We start from the raw sequence: 21,195 nt of genomic DNA, 5'->3' as shown, positions 1-21,195 counted from the left end.
CTTTAAACTGATCTGCTTATTGCACTTTCTTTTCAGAGTGGTTTAAGGTTTAAGTTTAATCACAACCAGTGACTTTACAAGCACAGTAAGAGATGGGACCAGGTGCACAGCTACCTATAGGTGTTAATGGGGGCTGGGTTCTGGCTGTTTTTGGTCTCCTGGCCTGTGACAGACACTGACACCTGCCTGTTTATTGGTCTTTTTGAATGCCATTTCAAAAGAGAATTTACCTTAGAAGGGAAAGTTATGGGTTAAGGAACAAAAAAATAAAGATAAAATAAATGTATTGTTTCAAGCATATTAAAAAACATACATGACACAAAGAAGTCTGCATGAGGTACATACAGCTTACTCTCTGCACGTTGAGAGCATAGGTTACAGCCTAAATATAGTATTGCCACCTGCTGTTGGTTTTAGGCATTGCACGTTGCCCAGACATGCCAGGTCAAGTCTAGACAACTAAACCTATAACAATAGTATTTAATACAACTAAATCTTACATTTGCAGTCTACATTACATCTACATCCTTTCTAACATTTGCCAAATAGCCACATGGAAAAGTGAAACCAAAAAGGATCACCTCTTTTTGTAATCCGCACTAGTCAAGACTGCTCTGTTAAAGATAAAGACACTCCCTGGTTTGAAAAGAATTAGGCATGATGTGATAAAGGCCTTCAAAATTTCAAACTTAAAGACAGAGACGTACCTCATTATGAAACAACTTAAAAAGAAGACTCCATAAGTATTGTTTTTCTGCTCTTTGACAGTCAGTAAACCCACGCTGAAGCCACAAACATGAGGAAATGAAAACATTTCAGTAAAGGGATGACCTTTTTATTTCATTTTAATATTCTGTACAGTTCTACTCTTATATTTATACACAATTCTTTGAATAAATCAAAACAAATTGCAAATAAAAAGCATCAAGTCTCATCATCTTCCACATCAGATCATATGGATGAGCTGGACCATGAAATAAATAACACACACCACGCACTCTCACTCTCTCACACAGGGATGGCTGGAAGGACATGTGTGTAAAGGGAGAAAACATAAAAATTAAATATATACACACAGATTTGCACACATGCAAAAGCACCCATTCATCCATCCACTCAGGCACCTGTGTGCTCAAACACACCTGACGGACAAACAGCGGGGCACATGAAACAAAAGGCACTGCCAGCAGGAATGGCTCAGGCTTTGGGTGGTGGTGATTGAAAAAATGTGCACATTGGATTTACCGAGGAGGAGTATGTGCTTATGGACAATGGGCCTCATTTATCAGTACTCAATTTGTATGATACAGTATCTTCTAACTAGTGGTTTTAATATGTGTTCTTACTAAATAAGCAAGGCCCAAAGAGGGAGTGCTGATCACAGACAGACACTCATTAGAAAAAAACTATTCACACTGTCCTTACTGCCCTAGATTAGCACATACACGCACATACACAGGCCACACGATCACACACACCAACCAATAGGAATGAAAACAAAAGAATATTCACCATAATAAAAACAAAGTTAAACCTTGTCACTCTTTTTCCAGTGTCTACATAATACATATGCATTGCAAACACGTCATTGGTACATCTTAGCCATTAATATGAATTTTATATATTTTTTATTTCATAAAGGGGATGGAAGGTGGGAAGATTAAAGAAACAAGAAGCAGAAATGCATGTCCAGCCCTAGAGTCTTGGGCCATTCAGTCACCTGCATCTAAATGTGCAAAAAACAAAAGCTGGTTGAATTTTTACATACACCACCTTTAATTAGACAATCCCTCCATATGCCTCTCTTCCCTTTAAAATCCCATCAAAAGATTTGTCCCTCTATGCTTTGGTGTAAAAATCTTCTTACATTCAAATGCAACCTATGCACAATAACAGCATGAGGATCGTTTTTAAAATGTTGTGTGGATCACCTCGCTCAGGCGGTGCAGATCATGCAAGGTTCCATTTTTTTGGGTGGCGGGCAAATTAAATAACCAGTAAGATTTAAGGATAGATTTGTGTTTAAGCGGGGAAACTTTCTATCAGTGAAGCACCTGATAGTATATTTGCACCATCATTTTCCCTCTGCAATAAAAGTAGGAAATAGGAAAAAATAAAAAGGCTGATTTTGGACAAAATCTTCTAAATAGTTTGGTGAATTTGGTGAAATTGATTTCTTTCCATTTTATGGTTTTCTCTTTAAACGCATTCTCCCTGAGAAAATAAAAATCAAAGACTATATCTCATTTTCTTGTCCCACAGATTCTTCAAAGCATAACCCTGATCCTAGATCACTCCTTCTTGTGTCTTCTGTTCCAGCATAAAAATGGTACATCAAATCTAAGAAAAATAATAGTATGATTGTCCTTCCATCCCCAAGAGATGTTGAAAAAATTGAAACATGCCTTCTGTTGTAATTCTCACTATGTGCAGGGGGATGAGCTGAGAGACTCATGCATAAGTAACACTTGCAGTAGCAGCAGCAGTAGCAGAAGGAGAGGGAATCTTTAAAAACACTAGTGGTTCTTATCAATCCCCTAATGAGATTTCAAGTTTCAGATCTCGTGGTGATCGTCCTGTGTGTGTCCTTGGCAATGAAAACACTTGTCCAATCAGCAAGCAGACCACACACCCTGTGGTTTTCATGTTGCTTTCGCTTCTCCTCAGGAAGTGGATGTATGAACGGTGGGAGTCTAAGGGGGGGGTCGTCCTGAGAAAGGGTATACATGTGTGGATGTACTGTATGTTTGGGTGTGTATTTGTGGATCTGAATCCAGCTCCAGCCTCTGAACAGATGGAGGGTGTTGATGTGGTCAGCGTTAAAAGGGTCAGTCTCTCCCTGGGCTAAGGTTGTAAGGTAACAGGTGCAGAGAGGGGGCGGGGTCAGGGATCATGTTGTTGTAGGGCCTGTTGTAGTTTTTGTCGGTAAATGGCGTATTTTTGCTCCACTGCCCGCACACGCTCCGCCTCCTCTTTCTCCAGGATTACCAGGAAGTTTTGTAGCTCGGGGACAGAAAAGGCATGCCACTATTAGAAGAAAGGAAAAATAAGAGAAAGTTAATATCAGACCACTGAAAAAGTTAGTTTTAGGAACTTGTCCTTTTGAAATATCTATCAGTAAAGGTAACTACCCCAGCAGCTTATGCAACTCAAGTCTGATATATATTAGGTTTAAAAAGATAGAACTGACCCCTTAAACTTAAACATTTCGGCATTTTTTCATGTTATTTATTTCTCCTTGTAAATGTACTAATAAAATATTTTACAGTGGGGCAGTTAAAACTGAAAAATGGACTTATTTATAAAATTGTATTTTTATCCTTTTAGCTTAATTTTTGGCTTACTTATGAATCTTTTAATTTAATTTCGTTTAATTTGCAGTGTTGGGAATCTCTCACAGTCTTGCAGTGCAAACGGGGCAATGTTGTTGTCCGTGTATTTGAACAAAATTGCCATTGATACATACCATTCTGTGCAAAAATATTCATTTTTAGCTTGACATATACGATTTTACTAATTTTAGGTGTAAGTTTACAACATTTTCTAAAATTTCTAACTCTTGAAAAGACAACTTCATCATATTTTGATATGATATTGATTTTTATTATATATTATATTATTTTTTGTGTGTTTCTGGAGGTCCAATACCTAATACAATAAGTTACAGTAAAAGATAGTTTTCATTTCATAAAGATCAGGTTGTGCTGAAAAAATTATATAAAATATGAGCATGGTAAACATTTTCTGGGTGTTTTATTATGTCAAAAGACAAGTATTGACAAAATGGCCTGTGGACCTCTAAGGGTTCAAGCAAACTGAATACCAAAAAAGTGTGTGCTTTCTCACCTCCACCTCTCCAGTCTCATTTTCCTTGAGAACAAAGCTGAGCTGCTCGGGATCAGGCCCTGCTATCAACCTCAGCAGAAGAGGACGCTCACACAGAGGAAGCTTCTGGAACAGATCTAAAGGAGGAACATTTCATAAAGAACAAAGGTTATGTTACACCCCTTACTTAAAAACACTTTTTTTTTACATATTAGTTTGCAAGGATTAGAAAATGTAATGTTCATTCTTCTATCAATCATGGCTGTTACTGCTCATCCTGCACAAAATGCTGCCATTCCTATGGATATTTTAGCCATATCTGAGAAAATAAGCCTATAATGAACACCTCCCTCTTCCCCTTTTCTGCATCTCCCTTTTCTCTCCCACTTTTTCTTTGTCTGCATTGTCTGTCTTGTATCTTCCTCTTCTCTCAACCTTCATCCCCTCCTCTTTTTCTCTGCACTTCCCTGTTATCTCCTTCTACATCTTGCGCTTCTCTCTTTCTGCATCTCCATCTATCCCTTTACAGAACACACACAGCTTTGGCAAATGGCTGTTCAACATGTTTTAAGGTTACTGCCTGGTAGAAGGAGTTTTTTTTTCCATACCACTATAACTTTTTTAAATGCTGCTTAATACTCAAATTATGGTGGTTTAATTTTGGGTCATCAGCACTAAAACAAAGGCCATGATCTATGCCCGCCCTCTTTGTAAAGTGTCTAAAGACAACACTGGCAATGAATTGGCACTAAAAAACATAAAGATTGATTGACCTTGTCCATCGCGGTGCGTCTGCCTGTACAATGCAAACTTCTGAGGATTATCCAGCACCATGAACTTCTTCAGCAGGCCTTGGATCACCTCTCTGGTGGTGGTCAGAGAGCTGATGTGGAGCTGCTTCACACAGTCACATGGTAAGTAGAAGGACGTTCTCTTCTCACTCTGCCCGCCATCTATCCCATCCTGAAATTCCTGATTGCGGTTGTTCATCTGCCTGGATGGTCCCTCTGAGGCCGCGGTCTCCACAGCTGGGACTGTAACTGGTCGGCTGAGCCTCAGATTGACTTTTATGAAGCCTGTGTACGATCCGTCTGAGGCCTGTAAAACACACAAAGAGGTAAAAAAAGCACTCACCAGGTGCACTTTGTTGACCCTTCTCCCCACAGTACATAAGTAGACTAATAATACATATCTATGATGCAAAGAGAATTTGTTTCCATCTTCACTATATGGACAAATTTTATGGAGATAAATACAGAAACAAATGATGTCTCTCAATGGTGACATGTTATCTTTTTCAAAATATACAGATTTAGTTACATAAAAGTCTAAGGACTGTAGAGAAAATTAAGCTGTTTTTGTCCATATTTTTGGTCTCAATTGCATTCATAAAACACAAACTTGAAAAGGAAGAACACACTGAAAAATAAAGGAGAAAGTAAGAACCTAGGAAGTTGTTTCTCCCCTGTATTTATTCTAAATTAGGGTGAAAATAACAGGGTAACTCAGGATATGGTACGATGCGATAATAATATCCTGCAGCTATATTCACCTCCTTTTCTCCTGCAATAATCTTTTTCTTTGGCCGGTTAACTTCTGTTATTAGCCTCACTTATTATTTTTCACTTTTTTGGGCTCTTTTGCCTGTATTTAAGAGACAGGACAACAGATAATGGACAATGATATGCGAATAAGAGCCACAGGCTAGATTTGAACTTGGGCCTGTGTGTGGGTGTGTTCTGACCACTAGGCCATCTGTGCCCTAATTACCCTCATTTATGTCATAAACACTACTGGGAGGAGTCATGAGGTAGTTACATGGTGTGTTGGATCAGTGGGGAAATTTGTTTAAAGTCCTGCATTTTTAAAAATAAATTAAAATATAGATACTAGACACAAATAATTTAATATTTGATATTTATATATAGCCATATCAGTAATGTCTTTATTTCAAATTAAAGCTATGCTAAACAACTGCTAGCTTTAGACTTCAAATATAAAAACAAGAGAAGAGATGATGGATGGATGGATGGATGGGTTGATGAAAGGATGGATGGATGGCTAGATGGCTAGATGGATGGATGGGCAGGTCACCTACAGAATGGACAGGGACCCTAAAAGCCCAGAGAATAGACTCTCCCTAACTGTAATTTATCTGTGATTTCAATGCACGAGTGTTGGATCAGTAGCATTGGTGCCAGCGTCCTGGCAAACAGTTACCTCATTCTGAAACTGAAAAAAGTGTCAAACTATTACTGGGTACTAATATTAAAACAATTAAACTTAAGTAACTTGTATCCTATTTTTTCTTTCTTGTTTTTCCCTTTTCTGCCAACATACTGCTTTTCCCCCATTTTTTGCACTTTTTGGAACTTTCTTTGCAAACTTTAAATCAAATTTCCTGTTTTTTATTTTTTTCAACATATTTTGCCCCCATTTTTGCTGCTTTTGCCCTTTTCTGTCACATTTAACACCTTTAACGGATTTTTGCCACATTTTACCCACTTTTTGTCTTTTTCACAATTACTCAATTATTTTCTTCAACTGTAATTTCTGGCACTCTTATGTTTGTGCACATTATGGCCTAGCAAACGACTGACATTACTTTCCTAATCTTTTGCCAATAAAAGGTAACTCGGGTTAAGGTGTTTACATGTTTAAGAAGGCAATATTGTACCAAAGCATAAAGAAATAAAACTATTTTTGGTTGTTTTGGTGGTCATTACTCAGGTTAAAAATAAAATAAGGTTATCACAACTATGATTTTGCTGGCCTCTATGGGCCCTAGTTTGGCTGGGCCCTGGAAAGATCTCCCCTTAATTCCCCTTTACAGGCGGCCTTAATTGCAGAAAGAATTTTTCTGGGCCAGTGGGACTTCACATTGTTTGCCTGACAGCAGCAACTGAAAGTAGTGGAGTGGATGAGAGGGGTCCTTTAGGATCAGGGGGGTTTCCCTGATCACAGCGCAAATGTACCGATCAGCTACTCATTCATGTCGTATTAATGTTTTTTCTCAAGTTCATCAAGAAAGCAAACAGGTGTATTTCCTCAAATGATAAACCATTTATTTGAAGTTACAACAAGGAGCATTCTTTTTCCTTTTGCACATTCACCTCTCCATGTCTTATAGATATCCTAAACATGTTAAACTTTAGAAAGTTGAAACATGTTATATTCTAATGATGATTAAAGTGAAACCTTTCACACTGATATGCTACTTTTTGTTCCTACTTTTGAATTATCACTAACCACAATAAATCCCAGCTCCATTTCCTATTTCTATTGTTCATGTGGTCCCAGAGAGGAAGTTCTATAAAGTAGTGTTGTTTAGACATTATAATTAATAGATAACATTTAAATGAACAACTAATGTTCAGGACTCACCAGCTTCATGCCATTTTCAGACACTTGAGCATTGTATTCTTCTATCCTTGTCCGCACTTCTTCCTCTGACAGGTCCTTTGTTCGTCGCTCCTCCTCCTCCTTTGCTTCATTCTGCTAAAAGAAAAAAGAGTCAAATGGGCTTATATCAAAATATGAAGAGTTCTGGTAGTGCTTGGGTTTCATTTTAACCAGCAGATGGCGCTGCTCCCCATACAAGTCCTTCTCTGTTTTTCACTTCTCATTTTATGAATAGATTTCCTAAGAAACCCTGTATTATTTGAAGAAGTGGGCTTACTGATTTACAGGTATACCAGGTGTAAAAAAATGAAAAGACAGCATTTAGGCTGGTGGAGCCTCCCTCTTGTTAATGTCTAAATGTGAGAATTTCCTCTATCTTTGTCAACCTTAAGGAGGAGAAGCTGCTTCACTGATTGGGTGCTGGCAGGGATTCTCACACACCTTCTCCTCCTCCTCAGCGTGGTTTAACTACCCTGCAGCTCGACACAGGGACAGAAAATGTTGTGAATGGAGTAAAAAAAAAAAAAACACGTATTCAGCATCAAAGCATGAGAATATCGACAGTGCTGCTGCTTCCTCCTCACTCTTACTCATTTCCTTGTGCAGAGATAAGGAATGACAGAGAGAAAGATAGAGAAGATGCTTTGAGAGGGAGAAAAAAAGGGGGAGGCAGTGGAAGACACGAGTGAGGGGTAAGCACTGATGAAGAGAGCGGCTGCTGAGCCAGCCTTAGCAACACAGAGTTTGACTGGGTTATTTATAGTACAGTGGGATGCATCCTCTCCATCTCACAATAGATTTTTTTTCCTCCTCCTTCTCCTGTTCGTTTGCATTTTCTGGGGCAACGAGAGAATGAGAGAGAGAGAGAGAGAGAGAGAGATGAGGAGAGAGAGCGAATGCAGGGCAGGCCTCTTTTCTGTAGGGGACTCCTCAGGTTGTGTGATGATGTCACTGTTTCCATTCAGCACAGATGCATTTCTGTGTGTGAGCACACACATCTGGACTAAGCCACCTTGAGTGTTAATAAACAACACTCACTGGCTGACATTCAGCAGAGAAGAGTTAGTAAGACTGTAACAATTAACATTTTTAAGGCTGATGTAAGATGCCAACAGATTTGCGTGTCTGTGTTTGTGAGTCCATGTGTGAAAAGGCACAGCGAGTACAGGGTTTCTTTCTCCCATTTTGGTAAGCTGACTCTTTTACTGCTGCCTTTGTCTCTTCTCCTCTACCTCTGTGAAATGATGCTCCTGTTATAATGGCTCGTGTCCATTCTACTGTGAAACAGCAGCAAAATCAAATGAAGCTACTATGGTCACTACATGTTGTAATTTAATAATTCAAAACCCTTTTAATTAGGGCACAAACACATTTAAATTTAAAGAGTTTACAGCCCTGGATCTGCGGCTTTACCAGTCCATATAGTCTTCTTATAGGAGGAGACTATACATTTAAACAAGCACTGAAAATCTGATGGATTAACAGACTGTGCTTCAAACACCAGGGTTACAAGAACAATCTGTGGGGTCTGGAGGAGTTCATTTGTCTCTGAAATTCCTCCCAGTCAAAAGCAACAAAGTGAAAAGAACTTGCAGGAATTCCTGTGTTTGTATGCGAGTTTCTAAATGTATCAGAAACATTGCCCTGCCCTCCCTTTCAGCATACCAGTGAGAGTGGTCAGGGGACAATGGAGAGATATCCGCCCCTGAGATTTCCACACGGTCCTGGGACACAAACTGCCCCTGTGGGCCAGGTCTTCAGGGAGGCAATGACTGGCAAAACACAGAAGTGAGTAGAGTAAACCCTGAAAGAGTCTGTACAGTTTAAACTCTAGTAAATAATGAGGATGTTTAAGAGTAGCAAAAACTCTGAATTATTTTATAATTATTTTGATTGATACTGAGATCATGATTATTAAACAGAGAGTTATTGATTTAATAAGACCTTTTTAGCTTCATTTTTATTGATATTTGTTTTTGCATAAAAGAAAGTGTTATGTAAGTAAAGCTTCTAATTTCTTTAACAAGCCAAAGGGAAAGAGAAGAGAGTTCAAATGAACAAAAGAGGGATTTAAGGTAGAGCATGCAATATTCAGTAGCATTAGCAGAACAAACTTGGTAAAAATGAAACATTTATACTATCTATAAGCCTATGTTTAGATAAGTATTTGAAGAGGGCACCCGTCACAGACTTTACAGCACCACAGAAAGGACTACATATCAGTCACAGCATTTAAAAAGAAAATTCCAACAGCTGTGACGTTTATGAGAGTAAGAGTCCATTGTAAAAGATTCAGTATCTTCATGTCAGTGTTAGTCCATGAGGTTCTCAGGGTGTGTCATAAATCTTGTTGTACTGCCACAGGGTGCAGCCACAAACACTTAATTAATTTGCAAATCACTGTATTGCATTGTTATTTTGCCAAGTCCGCCTCCTCAAAACCAGAGTGGTAACATGGTGAATTAACAGCTCCCTTTCTGTCATCTTCTTTAGCACTCTCACTTTTCATACCATCCACTGCACTGCGTGTATGGAGGCTCATCTGCTCCTCCCTCAAATTTAAGCTGTTTATTAGCGAAAGGCAGAGCAAGGAAAGGAGGGTGTGTGTCATTTATCTGGAATATCTTGTTTTCTATGACCATCGGAAGCCAGTTAATTACCCCATAATGATTATTAAAACAACTTACATTTTGAAGGAAAAGGACAATGGATGACAAGTTTGTAAGATGCTAACAAAAGTCCCATTCCCACAGTAAATTTGGAGCTCATATTAAACAAGTTAATATTAAAATAATATACGTTAAATTCTAACCTTTATTATTATCATTGCCATTAAGATGGGCATTAGGATAATGGGTTTATACTGTATGAGTGCATATTTGTTGTGTTTCCAGGTTTATGTTTATGTCTGACAGGGTGCACGACCGGAGGCAGACAGCTGTTCATTGATGATTTGGTTTCGTCTGAGGTTTCTGCCTGTTCAGGACATTTTACCTTGCAAATGGTAGAAAAATGCCCACAGACAGTGAATTAGTGTTTTGTCTTTGTGAATTTATGTTCATATGGAATGTGCTGTTCATAGACTGAATCTTCATAAACGTAATTGTTACAATTGTTTAGGCCCAAGCAAAAAAGAAAAAGGACTCCTACCCACCTTCAAGAAATTTGACACTGTTCATAGGGGGTCATTCAAACAATTCTCTTTTAAAAACTTCAACAAACCAGTACTGTGATATATTTTTCTGATTTTTTCTCCCTGTTCAGAAGGTAACACAAATTTAGTTCAGTCACAGACCAAGGTTTCTTTTCCAGAGGTGCCCTGCAGCAATTAAGCACTGAGGACAGAAAAGCTGTCTTTTTTTTCATTTTTTAAGGCAGATTTATCCTGATTTAAGTTTGGAACAATTCAACTCATTTAGAGATTGAGATTACTGAAGTCGATTTCAGGTTTGATATGAAAAGCATTTTCAATGTGGATCATCAAATGATTTTGCACTGATACACATAATTCTACAAAAATACGGGGCGCTCAGATAGCCTAGACGTTAGGTTGCACCCAAGTATGAGAGTGGCCCAGGTCACGTCTGGCCTATGGCTCCTTTCCCTCATGTCTATCCCCCACTTTATATATGTACATATATACATATGTGTACATATATATATATATAACTGTTTTATAAAAAACTACTTTGGTTGTGCTTTCAAACTCAAACCAAGAGTGGTGTAGAGACTGTTGAGATCCACTGATATGCATTTAAAACATATAAAGATGAGGGGCTGGCAGCCTGGAGATTATGTCCATGCATACAGTGTACATTAATTGTTGCTTCTGAAGGTGGTGACTTGGGTTAAATTTGAACCTGTTGCTTCCTTTCCTGTATGCACACCACCACTCCCCCTCTCCCCAGTTTCTGGCTCTATCCACTGTCCTATAATGTAAAAAAAGCCCAAAGAATAGATCTTAAAAAAATACAAAGATGGGTCACAACCAACCCTGACATATTTATTTTTGACACGATCTAAAGCCAGAGGGAAAGCCTAAAAGTTTAATAAGGGCGTAAACAAGTAGCATAGTTAAAGAGTTGTTTTCTTCTGTTAATACTGGTGTCCTTAGTTCACTCCATATTTACTGTGAAATATTAATAACAGGCCAATATATAAGCCAGAGGGTAAAAGTTGAATTTGAGGGGAACAGGGCAGGAGCTCAAGCCTGCATGACAATGAACCATTTCATGCTGCAAAGAATACCTCTGAGTCATTGGCTGCTATGGGCATGAAAGGAGAGAAACTCATGGTGTGGCCCCCATCCTCCCCTGAGAACCTTAGGAGCATCCTCAAGCTAAAGAGCTATGAGGGTGGGAGGCAGTTCACATCAAAACTGCAGTTCTGGGAGGCTATTCTGGCATCCTGCAAAATAATTCATGCAGAAACTCTCGAAAAAAAACTCACAAGTTCAATGGAGAATAGTGAAGGTGATATCAAAGAAGGGCTCCTATGTTAACATGGAACTTGGCCTGTTAATTAAAATAGCTTTTGATTTCAGTAAATATGACCTCCTAATGCTGCAATTCAACAAATGACCATTTTCAGTTCTTTACAACCAAAAAAATGTTTTAAACTCTGTCGTGCTTAATAATGTGGAAAAGTGCATTTTAGGGTTTTTATTAAAAAAAAAAAAATAACAGTTATCACTATGAAGTTTGTTCAAAAACATTTGAATTATGCTCGAATGGTTGATGACTTTAAAAATACTCTGTCATTTGCATAAATATTTTGGAAAATAAGAGAAAAATGTCATTTGTTTAATAATGTGGAAAGCAGTGTATTTATACAGATTAATACCAGATTTGCTGGTTTAATTCATTTTTAAGTTGTTTTATTTTAACCCTACAATCCTAGAGGCAGCTAGGCCTGCAGCTAAGAATGAGTCTGACAACTCAAGTGATCAAACTTGACAACTACCGTTGAATTAAATAAACCCTAGCCTTTAGGAGAGACGTAAACACAGAGATTAAACTAGTGCTGTCATAATAACAACAACAGTATTACAGGTGACACATCTAGACATTCTCATCAGGTTGGCTGGTTTGAGTCAGGTAGATGCAAAGCAGCTTTAAGTGTGTAAGTTATCTAGGCCTGTTACATAAGGGTCACACAGACCCACCCATCCACTCGCCTCAGGATGACATGAGTAAGTGTTGATGCTCTCACCCTGATGAGATCAGACAAGAGAGGTCATCTGCTGCTGCAAAGGAGCCACAATAAAGCAAACCTGTCTGTGTGGATGACCAGACCACTGTTAAAGTGAGCTCTACTCTTAACTTTGTCGTTTTAACCTGATTTCTGCGTAAGTGGGCATGTTTGTGCATGCACGGTTAACAAAGTGATCTTTAGGTAACACTAGAACTTAGGATGGATTTAAACAGTCATGCCTGAGACCATGGTGAATGTGACCAAACTATAGCTCTAAAATGATAGTGACAAATGTGGACAAAAATACACAAACATGCACACAATGTACACAACAAAGGAGCTGACATCTACTCAGATGGATGACTGTAGAGTACATGTTAGAAGAAGAACACCTTTAGTGGGTCAGGTGTCAGGGTGGAGAAGCAAGATGGAGAACGCATACTGATTCTATTTCACAGCTCAGAGATCACTGTGTGTCAGCACAGTAAGCATCACACACACACAAACCTGCACATATGAATACACACACACAGACAAAAAGATATTCAAAGGGGTCTTATACTTTCATCTTATCTTAAATAACTATAAACACAAGAATATGAGGGACAAGATCCATGTGCTACATTTTTTGTATTTTATGAGAGTATGGCTGCAAAAAGAATAATTCTATCATTACTACATTATAAGAATTTGCAGTAACTGCACCATAGAAGTGCTCTCTGCTCAGTATGTGTGCACTTCACCTGCTGAATGAAAGCTTGTGCATTATGGCCATGAGCTTGTACCATTTACCATTTTAATACAGTCAGAAAAGGCAGACACTTCAATCTGCTACATTCAGGATAACAGGTGCCAATTTAGTAGTGAAAAAATAAGCATGTTGTAAATCACTATAGCTAGATTTAATCCAACTCAATGGTTCCCATCCACTATGTGGACAGCTCTGGTTCCAATAGTATATTCCCCTTTCCATTGTCATTTCTAAAACTCCTCAAATCAACATTTTTGATGGGGAACCAAGCCAACCAGCTACCAGAATACATGTGACCATAAAACATTTGATTCAACACAAAAAAATCCATTCAAAAGCAAAGGAAAAAGTAAAGATACAAGACTGTGTACAGTTTTTTTTTCTACAAGGTCAAAGAAACTACATATCCCACAATCTACAGGGATTCCTCTCAGTGAATTTTATACCATAATTTTTAACCATCTTTCTATACTTGTTTACATTTTAAATGATAATGTAATATATCGGCTTGAGTATGTACTGCTTCATATTCGGTGTTGGATGTAATCTGGTACAAAGTATTGCGGTACAGCAATCCCAATACATTTGCCTGTAACGCAGAAGTGTAATGCATTATTGCTGCTAATACTTGTATAGTAATGACATTACATCGTTACTTGCATCTTACTACTATAATTGGTGAGCTGTCTGTCTGGATGTCTGGACTTGCAAACCTCCCTGCTGCTCCAACTGTCATTTATACCTCTCAGAGGACTTCTTGGGTATACTGGTTTGAAACTAGAACTGACAAAATCATAAACATGTATAGATGTTTCATAAAATTCATAATTAAATAGCTGTTTTTTGCTTAAGTTTGCTCCCCCTCACATCACATCCACCAATACAGCTGACGTGCTGATGTATGGTGAGCATACTGTGTCACTGCCTGTTTGTGTGGTTGCTCTGTACTAATCACTACTGTTTCATAGCTTTTGTGTGTTTAGGTGTACATATAGTTAACTACAAGCACTCTTGAAGTTTAGCTGCTTTTCTCTTAGCCTCCCTTTCGTCTTTTACCACAACTTAGCCTAGCTTAGCCTTGGCTTCTCTGTCTGCTCCTGCCTCTACAGCTCGGTGTGCCACCTGTTCAGCTTTTCAATTGATTAGTAGGTCATCAATAGATTGATCGAATGATAGATAGATAGATAGATCGATAGATAGATAGATAGATAGATAGATAGATAGATAGATAGATATTAATCTATAAAAATGAAAAAATGTGAATTTCAGCACAGTGTGGGTTCCTATACACTTAAAAAAATCACATTCAAGACCATTTAAAGACATGAACTGAGAAAAATTAATACCACTTTTTGCAAGGCAAGCTGTCAAAGATGAAAGGGTATTAGATTTCTCTGAGCACTAGACCTGGGATTAATTTTTTGATTTGATAAACTGTCTATGGAATGTAAAATGCGATTGGGAAATTTTTTTTTGGGTCACACACATCCACATTTGAAGATTTCTGGCATATTTAATGCCTCTCATTTACCAATATGTCTTATGGTGATATTTATCACAACCCATTTTTGCAGTTTAACTATTGAAAAGTACAATAATGCTTTTTATAAGGGAAGACCTGTCAAAATAATGTTTGGCTGCACTGATTTAAAGTGAGCAACCTGTTAGCCCAGATGTTAGAGCACTATAGTGTTCACAACAGTATAGGGTTTACTAAAACAGAGTGAGTCTCAAAAAATCTAAGAGAGGTCAAGGGTCCTCCTTCAGGAAATTTAGAGCATCCAACAATGAATTCCCTGAATTATGGAGAATATTCATGCAACAACTTGTAGGGGAAGATGATTAAAATCATGGCTAGAAAACAAAGATTGGATAAGGACACGTCTTAATCAAAACGCCCTTTTAATTTTAAAACCTCTCATTGGTAAAAATTAGACTTTTTAAGACTTTTTATGGCCATAAATTTTCAAATGTGCAATTTAAGGCAATATAATACTTTTCAAAGATCTACAGAAACCATAAAAATCCTCTACACATGCCAGGGGTTCTGCTTCTAAATAATTCTGCTCTACCCAAAAAATGTTTCGAAATGTTGAAGATCACCAACAGCAGTGACGCTCATTCATTTTCATTGCATCAAAATGCAGAACAGAATGAACTGAGCATACCCCCTGCTTAGCTCAGAAGTACACACACAAACACACACACTGATGCACAACACATTAAAGCTGGCTGGCTAATCTGGAGCAAAAGGCTCAGCTCTGGAAATAATTCATAAAGAAAAGAGGATCCCAACTCATCCTCCTTCACTGTTTAAATGGAAGTGTCACCCTGCGTGTGCACACATACAGTAGGGCAGAATTAACACTGGGGCACCTTTTAAATCCCTAAACACACACATTTATTGGTAAATTTGTCTATTAATAGGATGCAACATGGGTCTTTGCATGGCTTATTTTCATATTCAAACACAGGCGAACAGGAGTCTCTGTTTCTCTGCAGGGCTACTCTCTTCCACAGGACTCTCCCTTATGTTGTATAGCAGACTATGCTGCTGTGCAAAGTGTCAAACCATTTCATGTCAAACACTTATGTCAAATGCTTTCATGTCAAACTACTTTCTCTGGCTGTATGGCCAGAGACATCAGACTCCATCAGCTGGCAGCTCAGACAGGCCAACCCTGATACCCCTCTGTCTCAGTAAAGCAGCAACCCTAACTCCACACATGCCAACAACACAGCTGGTCAATTATTCAGAGATTAAACCTTCTCCAAGTCAGACACCAAAGGCCCTGCCAGGACAAAGACAGCAAGATGAGAGCTGTTTTACATGAATGCAAATGTTTCTGATGTTTCAGAGAACAACTAGAATCCCTGTCTGCTCCTATTTTTCTGCAGAAACATAATCCATTACCTGCAGTGCATCATGGGAAAATCCCCTCTAACAATCAAGTAGCTCCTATCAGCTCCTGCAGTGCATGTGGAGTCGTTTAAACTGTGGTTATAGTATATGACAAGATTATGTGGGGAGTAGTTGAATGTACAGTAGAGCAAAACCAATTCCTCAGAAAGTGTGCCAACTAAACCATGAGTTGCTATGGTAACTGGGAAAGTGGTTTGCTACAGTGAAGTATTTGCTCCACATACACACTTATGATGACTGTGGTGCAGCCGTATCAGCTGTGTTTCTAAGGAAACCTCTCCCACTCACTTCAGAGATGAAGCGTGTGTGGAATCTGTTAGTTTAGTATCATTAGACTAAAATACATTATCTCTGTGAGAAATCATTAACTGAACAATGTCTCCTGACTATGGTGTTAAATCTATGAGAGCAGCTCACATGATAAATGAGCCAAAAAGCATCAAGGTTGATGTGCAAGGCTGGGAGATCAATGTTACACAACAGATGTATGTCACTAGTCCCTTCCTACCTACCTAGAAGCCTGAACTAAGAGTGCACACATACCACTTCCTCTCTATACTTCTGCTTTTAGGTTGCATGTTTGTGAAATAAATGGCAGCTTTTTCCCAGCCCAACATGAACAACCACCATGGACCAGTTGTAATTTGTGTTTCTGTCATAATTTCATCAATCAGAGTGATTTTGGTTTTGTACCTTAGCTGTGTGTCTCGGCTTGCGAAAGAATGAAGTCTTGGCTGTGAAGAAAGTGAAGTCTTCGCTCTCATCATCCAGGCTGCAGTACCCACTGCTCATGCTGTTACTGCTGGTCATGGAGGGGGTCAGCACCGTGTTGACAGTCATGGAGAAGTCCAGGGTTGGTTGCCGGCACCAGAGGAGCAGCTGACAGCTTGAGGAAGTGCGTGTATGTTTTAAAAACGCTTGGCTGACTTGCTGCTCAGCCACAATCAGAGTCTGAACGTCTCTTTTAACTGTCCTTAACTCATCCAGAAAAAGTCATCCCTCCTCTGCTGATGCATCCAGAGAGTTTCAGTCCCACCTGTGAGGGCGAGACAGGTGAACTCGGCTCAGATTCAGCAGCTTTGCGTGCCACCGGAGAGGGGACCAGGAAATCGGAGAGCGAGCGCAGACTTGTCACTTCCTCCTGACGCGTGTGTGTGCGTTATGACTCTGACACAAGTGTCACAAACTCGCCATACAGTATATGCACCCAGGTGTTTGCAGCTGAACATACACACATGTACATTTGACCCTCATGCACATGCTGGTGTCATGGAGTCAGTTTACAAGTTGGTTTCAAGTTAACCCTGTTCACCTGAGAGCCCCTGTTACCCAAACGCTCATACAGGCATGCATGCAACATCACATCCCACTCCAGTCCTAAAAAAACAAAAGGAACAGTTCAATTCAAGTCAAAAGCTGCTCAGTTATGCCAGCGTTTAAGTGCTTCAGCATCCATCCGTCCCTTGAGTCCAGAGTAAACAGCAGCAGAAAATCTCCTGCAGCAGCAACAAGACGCTCACAGACCCTGCATTACTTCCTCTGTCCTCCTCTCCCTCAGCTGCTTTGGCGATACAACCAGAGGAGAGATGGATGCCTCCCACTCAGCTTCTCCGTCTCTGTCTCTCTCCACTGTTCCTTACTATCTCCCTGCCTGTCTTCACTCCCTCACTCCCGCAGCCATGCTCAACCATCTGTGGTTATCAGCCTGCGAGCACCCTCCCCCTTCTCCCTCCACTCTCTCTCTTTTTCTCTGTCTCTCTTCCTGCAAGCCACTGCACCCTGCAGAGCATGGCCACTTCCTGTTACACATGAGTGAGAGAGAGAGAGGGTGAGAGACGCTGATGAGTGAGAGATATGAAGCCTCACAGCTCCTGTTTTACATACGTGAGAGCAGCAGTGACAGGAAGCAGCAGAGAGGTAGGGGAAGATGGCTGCTTTTCTGCTTTAACAGTGCACTAAAAGCCTTTTAATCAAAACCACTATAAAAGTGAATTTAAGGAAGAACCGGACCATAACTGATGCAAAGGTTTCTAAACTAGTCCTAGAGAGATACACGCCAGGTTATAATCACAAACCCTCAGAGCTCTAACCATAAGCCATTTTTAATTCATGGCTGATTGATACATTATTGATGGTTTTTATGATATTATAATGTCACAGCAGCTTCAACCACACTTAAGACACCACATCTAACAGCGAACACAAGAAAAACATACAAAATACAAGTATTTAATGACTGAAACCAATCAAAAAGTACAGAACTCAAAGAAATGTGCACAACAACACCAGCACTCTCAGTTGAAAAATGTTCAGCTAACAGCACAGCACCACGCTCATCAATGTCGTATCTTCCTCTCTGGCATACATACAATCTCAGCTTTGTCAACAACAATGGCAAAAGAGATCTGACTTTTCCTTTCAAGAGTAAATTTTATCGGCCTAGAGATGCTGCTAATGCCAGGAAATGATTACTTTACATTGGATTATGTTTTCTTAGTGATATGTCATTGAATAAAAATACTTAGCACCCTGATCTTTTAAAAATGAGGTTATGTATCCACCTTATTCCTAGTTCCCATGATTCTTTGCGTGAAATATGGGTGCAACTTCTGGTCCCTTCTGTCTAAATGGGACTTTGCATGGAAACAAGATGTGAAATGTGATTAGTAGAGCAATTTGGACATTAAAATATATAACGTTCGTCTGCTTCACCTCAAACGGGACAGTATTATTATTTCTCCGCCCTCCCTAGACAAGCATATTTAGCTAACTTTAGTAGCTTTGTATCAGTATAGTAATAGACAGGGGTGGGAGAAAATCATTGTTTTGCAAGTCTCAAGTAAATCTCAAGACTTTGATCCCAAGTCTCGAGTCAAGTCTCAAGTAAAGACGTGCAAGTCCAAGTCAAGTCTCAAGTAAAGACAAGACAAGTCGAGTCAAGTCCAAAGTCATAGGCTTGAAATCTTCGAGTCCTTACAAGTCATAAGCACTGTTTACCAAATAAAATGCCATTCTAACAATGTAACAATCTATTACATTTGACAAATACAATGAATGCATTTTGAATTGTTTTATTTTTTTAAATAAAATAAGACCAATGTGACAGGACTTAATCACATAGAAAAAAGTGCTGACATAGCATTCAGGATATAATCAGTGCTAAGCAGTGCAACAACAAATGAACTTCTGAAGACGTTGTACAGTCATTTTAACTCATCTAATGTGAGTGTGTGTGTGTCTGTGTGGTGAGTGTATGTATATGTATAGGTGTGTGAGTGGATACATATAGGGTTTGTGTGTGTTTGTAAGTGAACATGTTTGACTGGTGAACATTAGGTTTAAGATGTTATAACCAGTTCCTGCCTCAAGTTATGTGTTATGTGTGAAGTTATAAGACCTCAAGTTATGTGAACACAATGACTGCCTCCTAGTGAATAAACAAAAAAAAGAGCTGATGAATCATGGGTGTCTGTTTGGGTATTTATATTTAATATTTGGACATTTACTGTAGTTTTGTGACTCTGTTAACTTAAAGGGATGCTTTCTATTTTTTTCCCTCTCATTATTATTGCTTTTAGCTAAAGGGGGAGGGTCCCCATATTGGTCTTTGCCCTGGGCCTCCAAATGGCTTAAACCGGCCCTGCCTCACACCTGCAGCGCCCCCCCTCAAAAATCGTTCTGTCCTGCCAGTTTGTTGCTTTCATTTTTCTGTTTCTGCCCTTTTGACAGTATTTATCATTGGTACGTTTAAGATCAAATAAAACACCCATGTTTGGACAAGTTTTACTCAATTTTACATTATTTCAAATGTGATCCGTGTGTATTTGGCTCATTGTTGATGATGCGCATCGTAAAAGTCATCATCAAATACAAGTATGGGAGAGCTTCAGCAGGGTGTGGCTGAAGAAATGTGTTAAAACGAGGGCATTAGAAGCTTATCTTGGAACACAAGACAGCACACCTCTATGAATTAACTTAATAAAGAGACGTGCCACCAGCGGACTTCCTATGCGCTCTTTTACGCAAGTTCCTCCGTCCAGCACACATCCAATGGTAATATTATACAAGTTTTCTTTTTAATTTGGAAGTTAAAGTCTGTCTTCTTTGTGTGGACTGTCACTGCGTTAGTTGGATACTTTGAATGGGGGCACATTTTACTCAACACACTCACTGAAAATCTCAAGTATTTTCAAGTCATCGGACTAAAGTCCGAGTCAAGTCCTGAGTCATTGATGTCAAAATCCAAGTCGAGTTACAAGTATTTGATGATATTGTCCAAAGTCATCAAAATTGTGACTCGAGTCTAAGTCGAGTCCAAGTCACGTGACTCGAGTCAACACCTCTGGTGATAGACAATCACGTTTTGTTAAATGAGTTTGGACACCACCTTCAGATAACAAAACGTGATTGTGGGGTTGCTGAAATTCTTATTCCACCAACTAATCCCTCTTGAAATGTGGGAATTATATTGATAAAATTATCCATGGCTCATGTTGTCAGCTCTTCAGTTTGGTAAATGTCAAGTTTAATGATGAATTAATATTGAAAGAATTACATCCCAAATGAATTTAAACAGTGAGCAGCATGTTTAAAACACTGTTGTTAAAGAAATATATTTAACTTTGTCATGTAATTAGTACCATGACCGAAGCAACAGGTACTGAGTATCACATAAAATATAGCTAATTTAAACATTTGGCTCATTTAACTTTATTAAATTAACAAAAATGAAGCAGTATTAATTGCAGCAAATATTTATTTCCAAACAACCACTGTTGACACTAAATCATTTTAGTAAGCCCATGGAAGAATCGCGTTTTTGCTATTATTGTTACCGTACAGGAAGTTCCACCCACATTCATAGTTACAGTAGACCACCCGTTTACAGTAGCGGCCCCAGGAATAAGGTGGAGATAACCAAGGAAAGGAAAAGTCAGCTGCTGTTACCTAGCAATTATAAACACTAGTGAGATGAGCTCTGAAACTGAGGTTGTGGCTTCTCCCAGAGCAAAAAAAGGCAACTGTGGACACAGTACCTAAATGGGGAATTATCATATGTTCTGTGTGTCACATTCATGACAGAAAAATCAGAGCAACAAGA

At 39.0% G+C, this 21,195-nt stretch overlaps 1 protein-coding gene across 2 annotated transcripts in view; it reads right to left on the bottom strand.

Moving 5' to 3' along the window:
* Positions 1–819: 819 nt before the first annotated feature.
* rassf5 (Ras association domain family member 5) overlaps positions 820–21,195 on the bottom strand; it is a 47,154-nt gene continuing 26,778 nt past the window's right edge. Inside the window, exons 3-6 of one of the 2 annotated variants that reach the window (XM_041783995.1) lie at positions 7,210–7,323; positions 4,599–4,923; positions 3,847–3,962; positions 820–3,027 (exon numbers count right to left, since the gene is read on the bottom strand). In XM_041783995.1, coding sequence (XP_041639929.1) covers positions 2,884–3,027; positions 3,847–3,962; positions 4,599–4,923; positions 7,210–7,323 — 699 coding nt within the window. In that variant the 3' untranslated portion in view covers positions 820–2,883. The remainder of the gene's footprint in view (positions 3,028–3,846; positions 3,963–4,598; positions 4,924–7,209; positions 7,324–21,195) is intronic. The other variant, XM_041783996.1, reaches the window with a different exon arrangement.

The sequence above is a fragment of the Cheilinus undulatus genome, linkage group 3, assembly GCF_018320785.1.
Source record: "Cheilinus undulatus linkage group 3, ASM1832078v1, whole genome shotgun sequence".
NCBI classification, from domain to species: Eukaryota; Metazoa; Chordata; class Actinopteri; order Labriformes; family Labridae; genus Cheilinus; species Cheilinus undulatus.
This window is presented reverse-complemented; position numbering and strand designations above follow the sequence as displayed.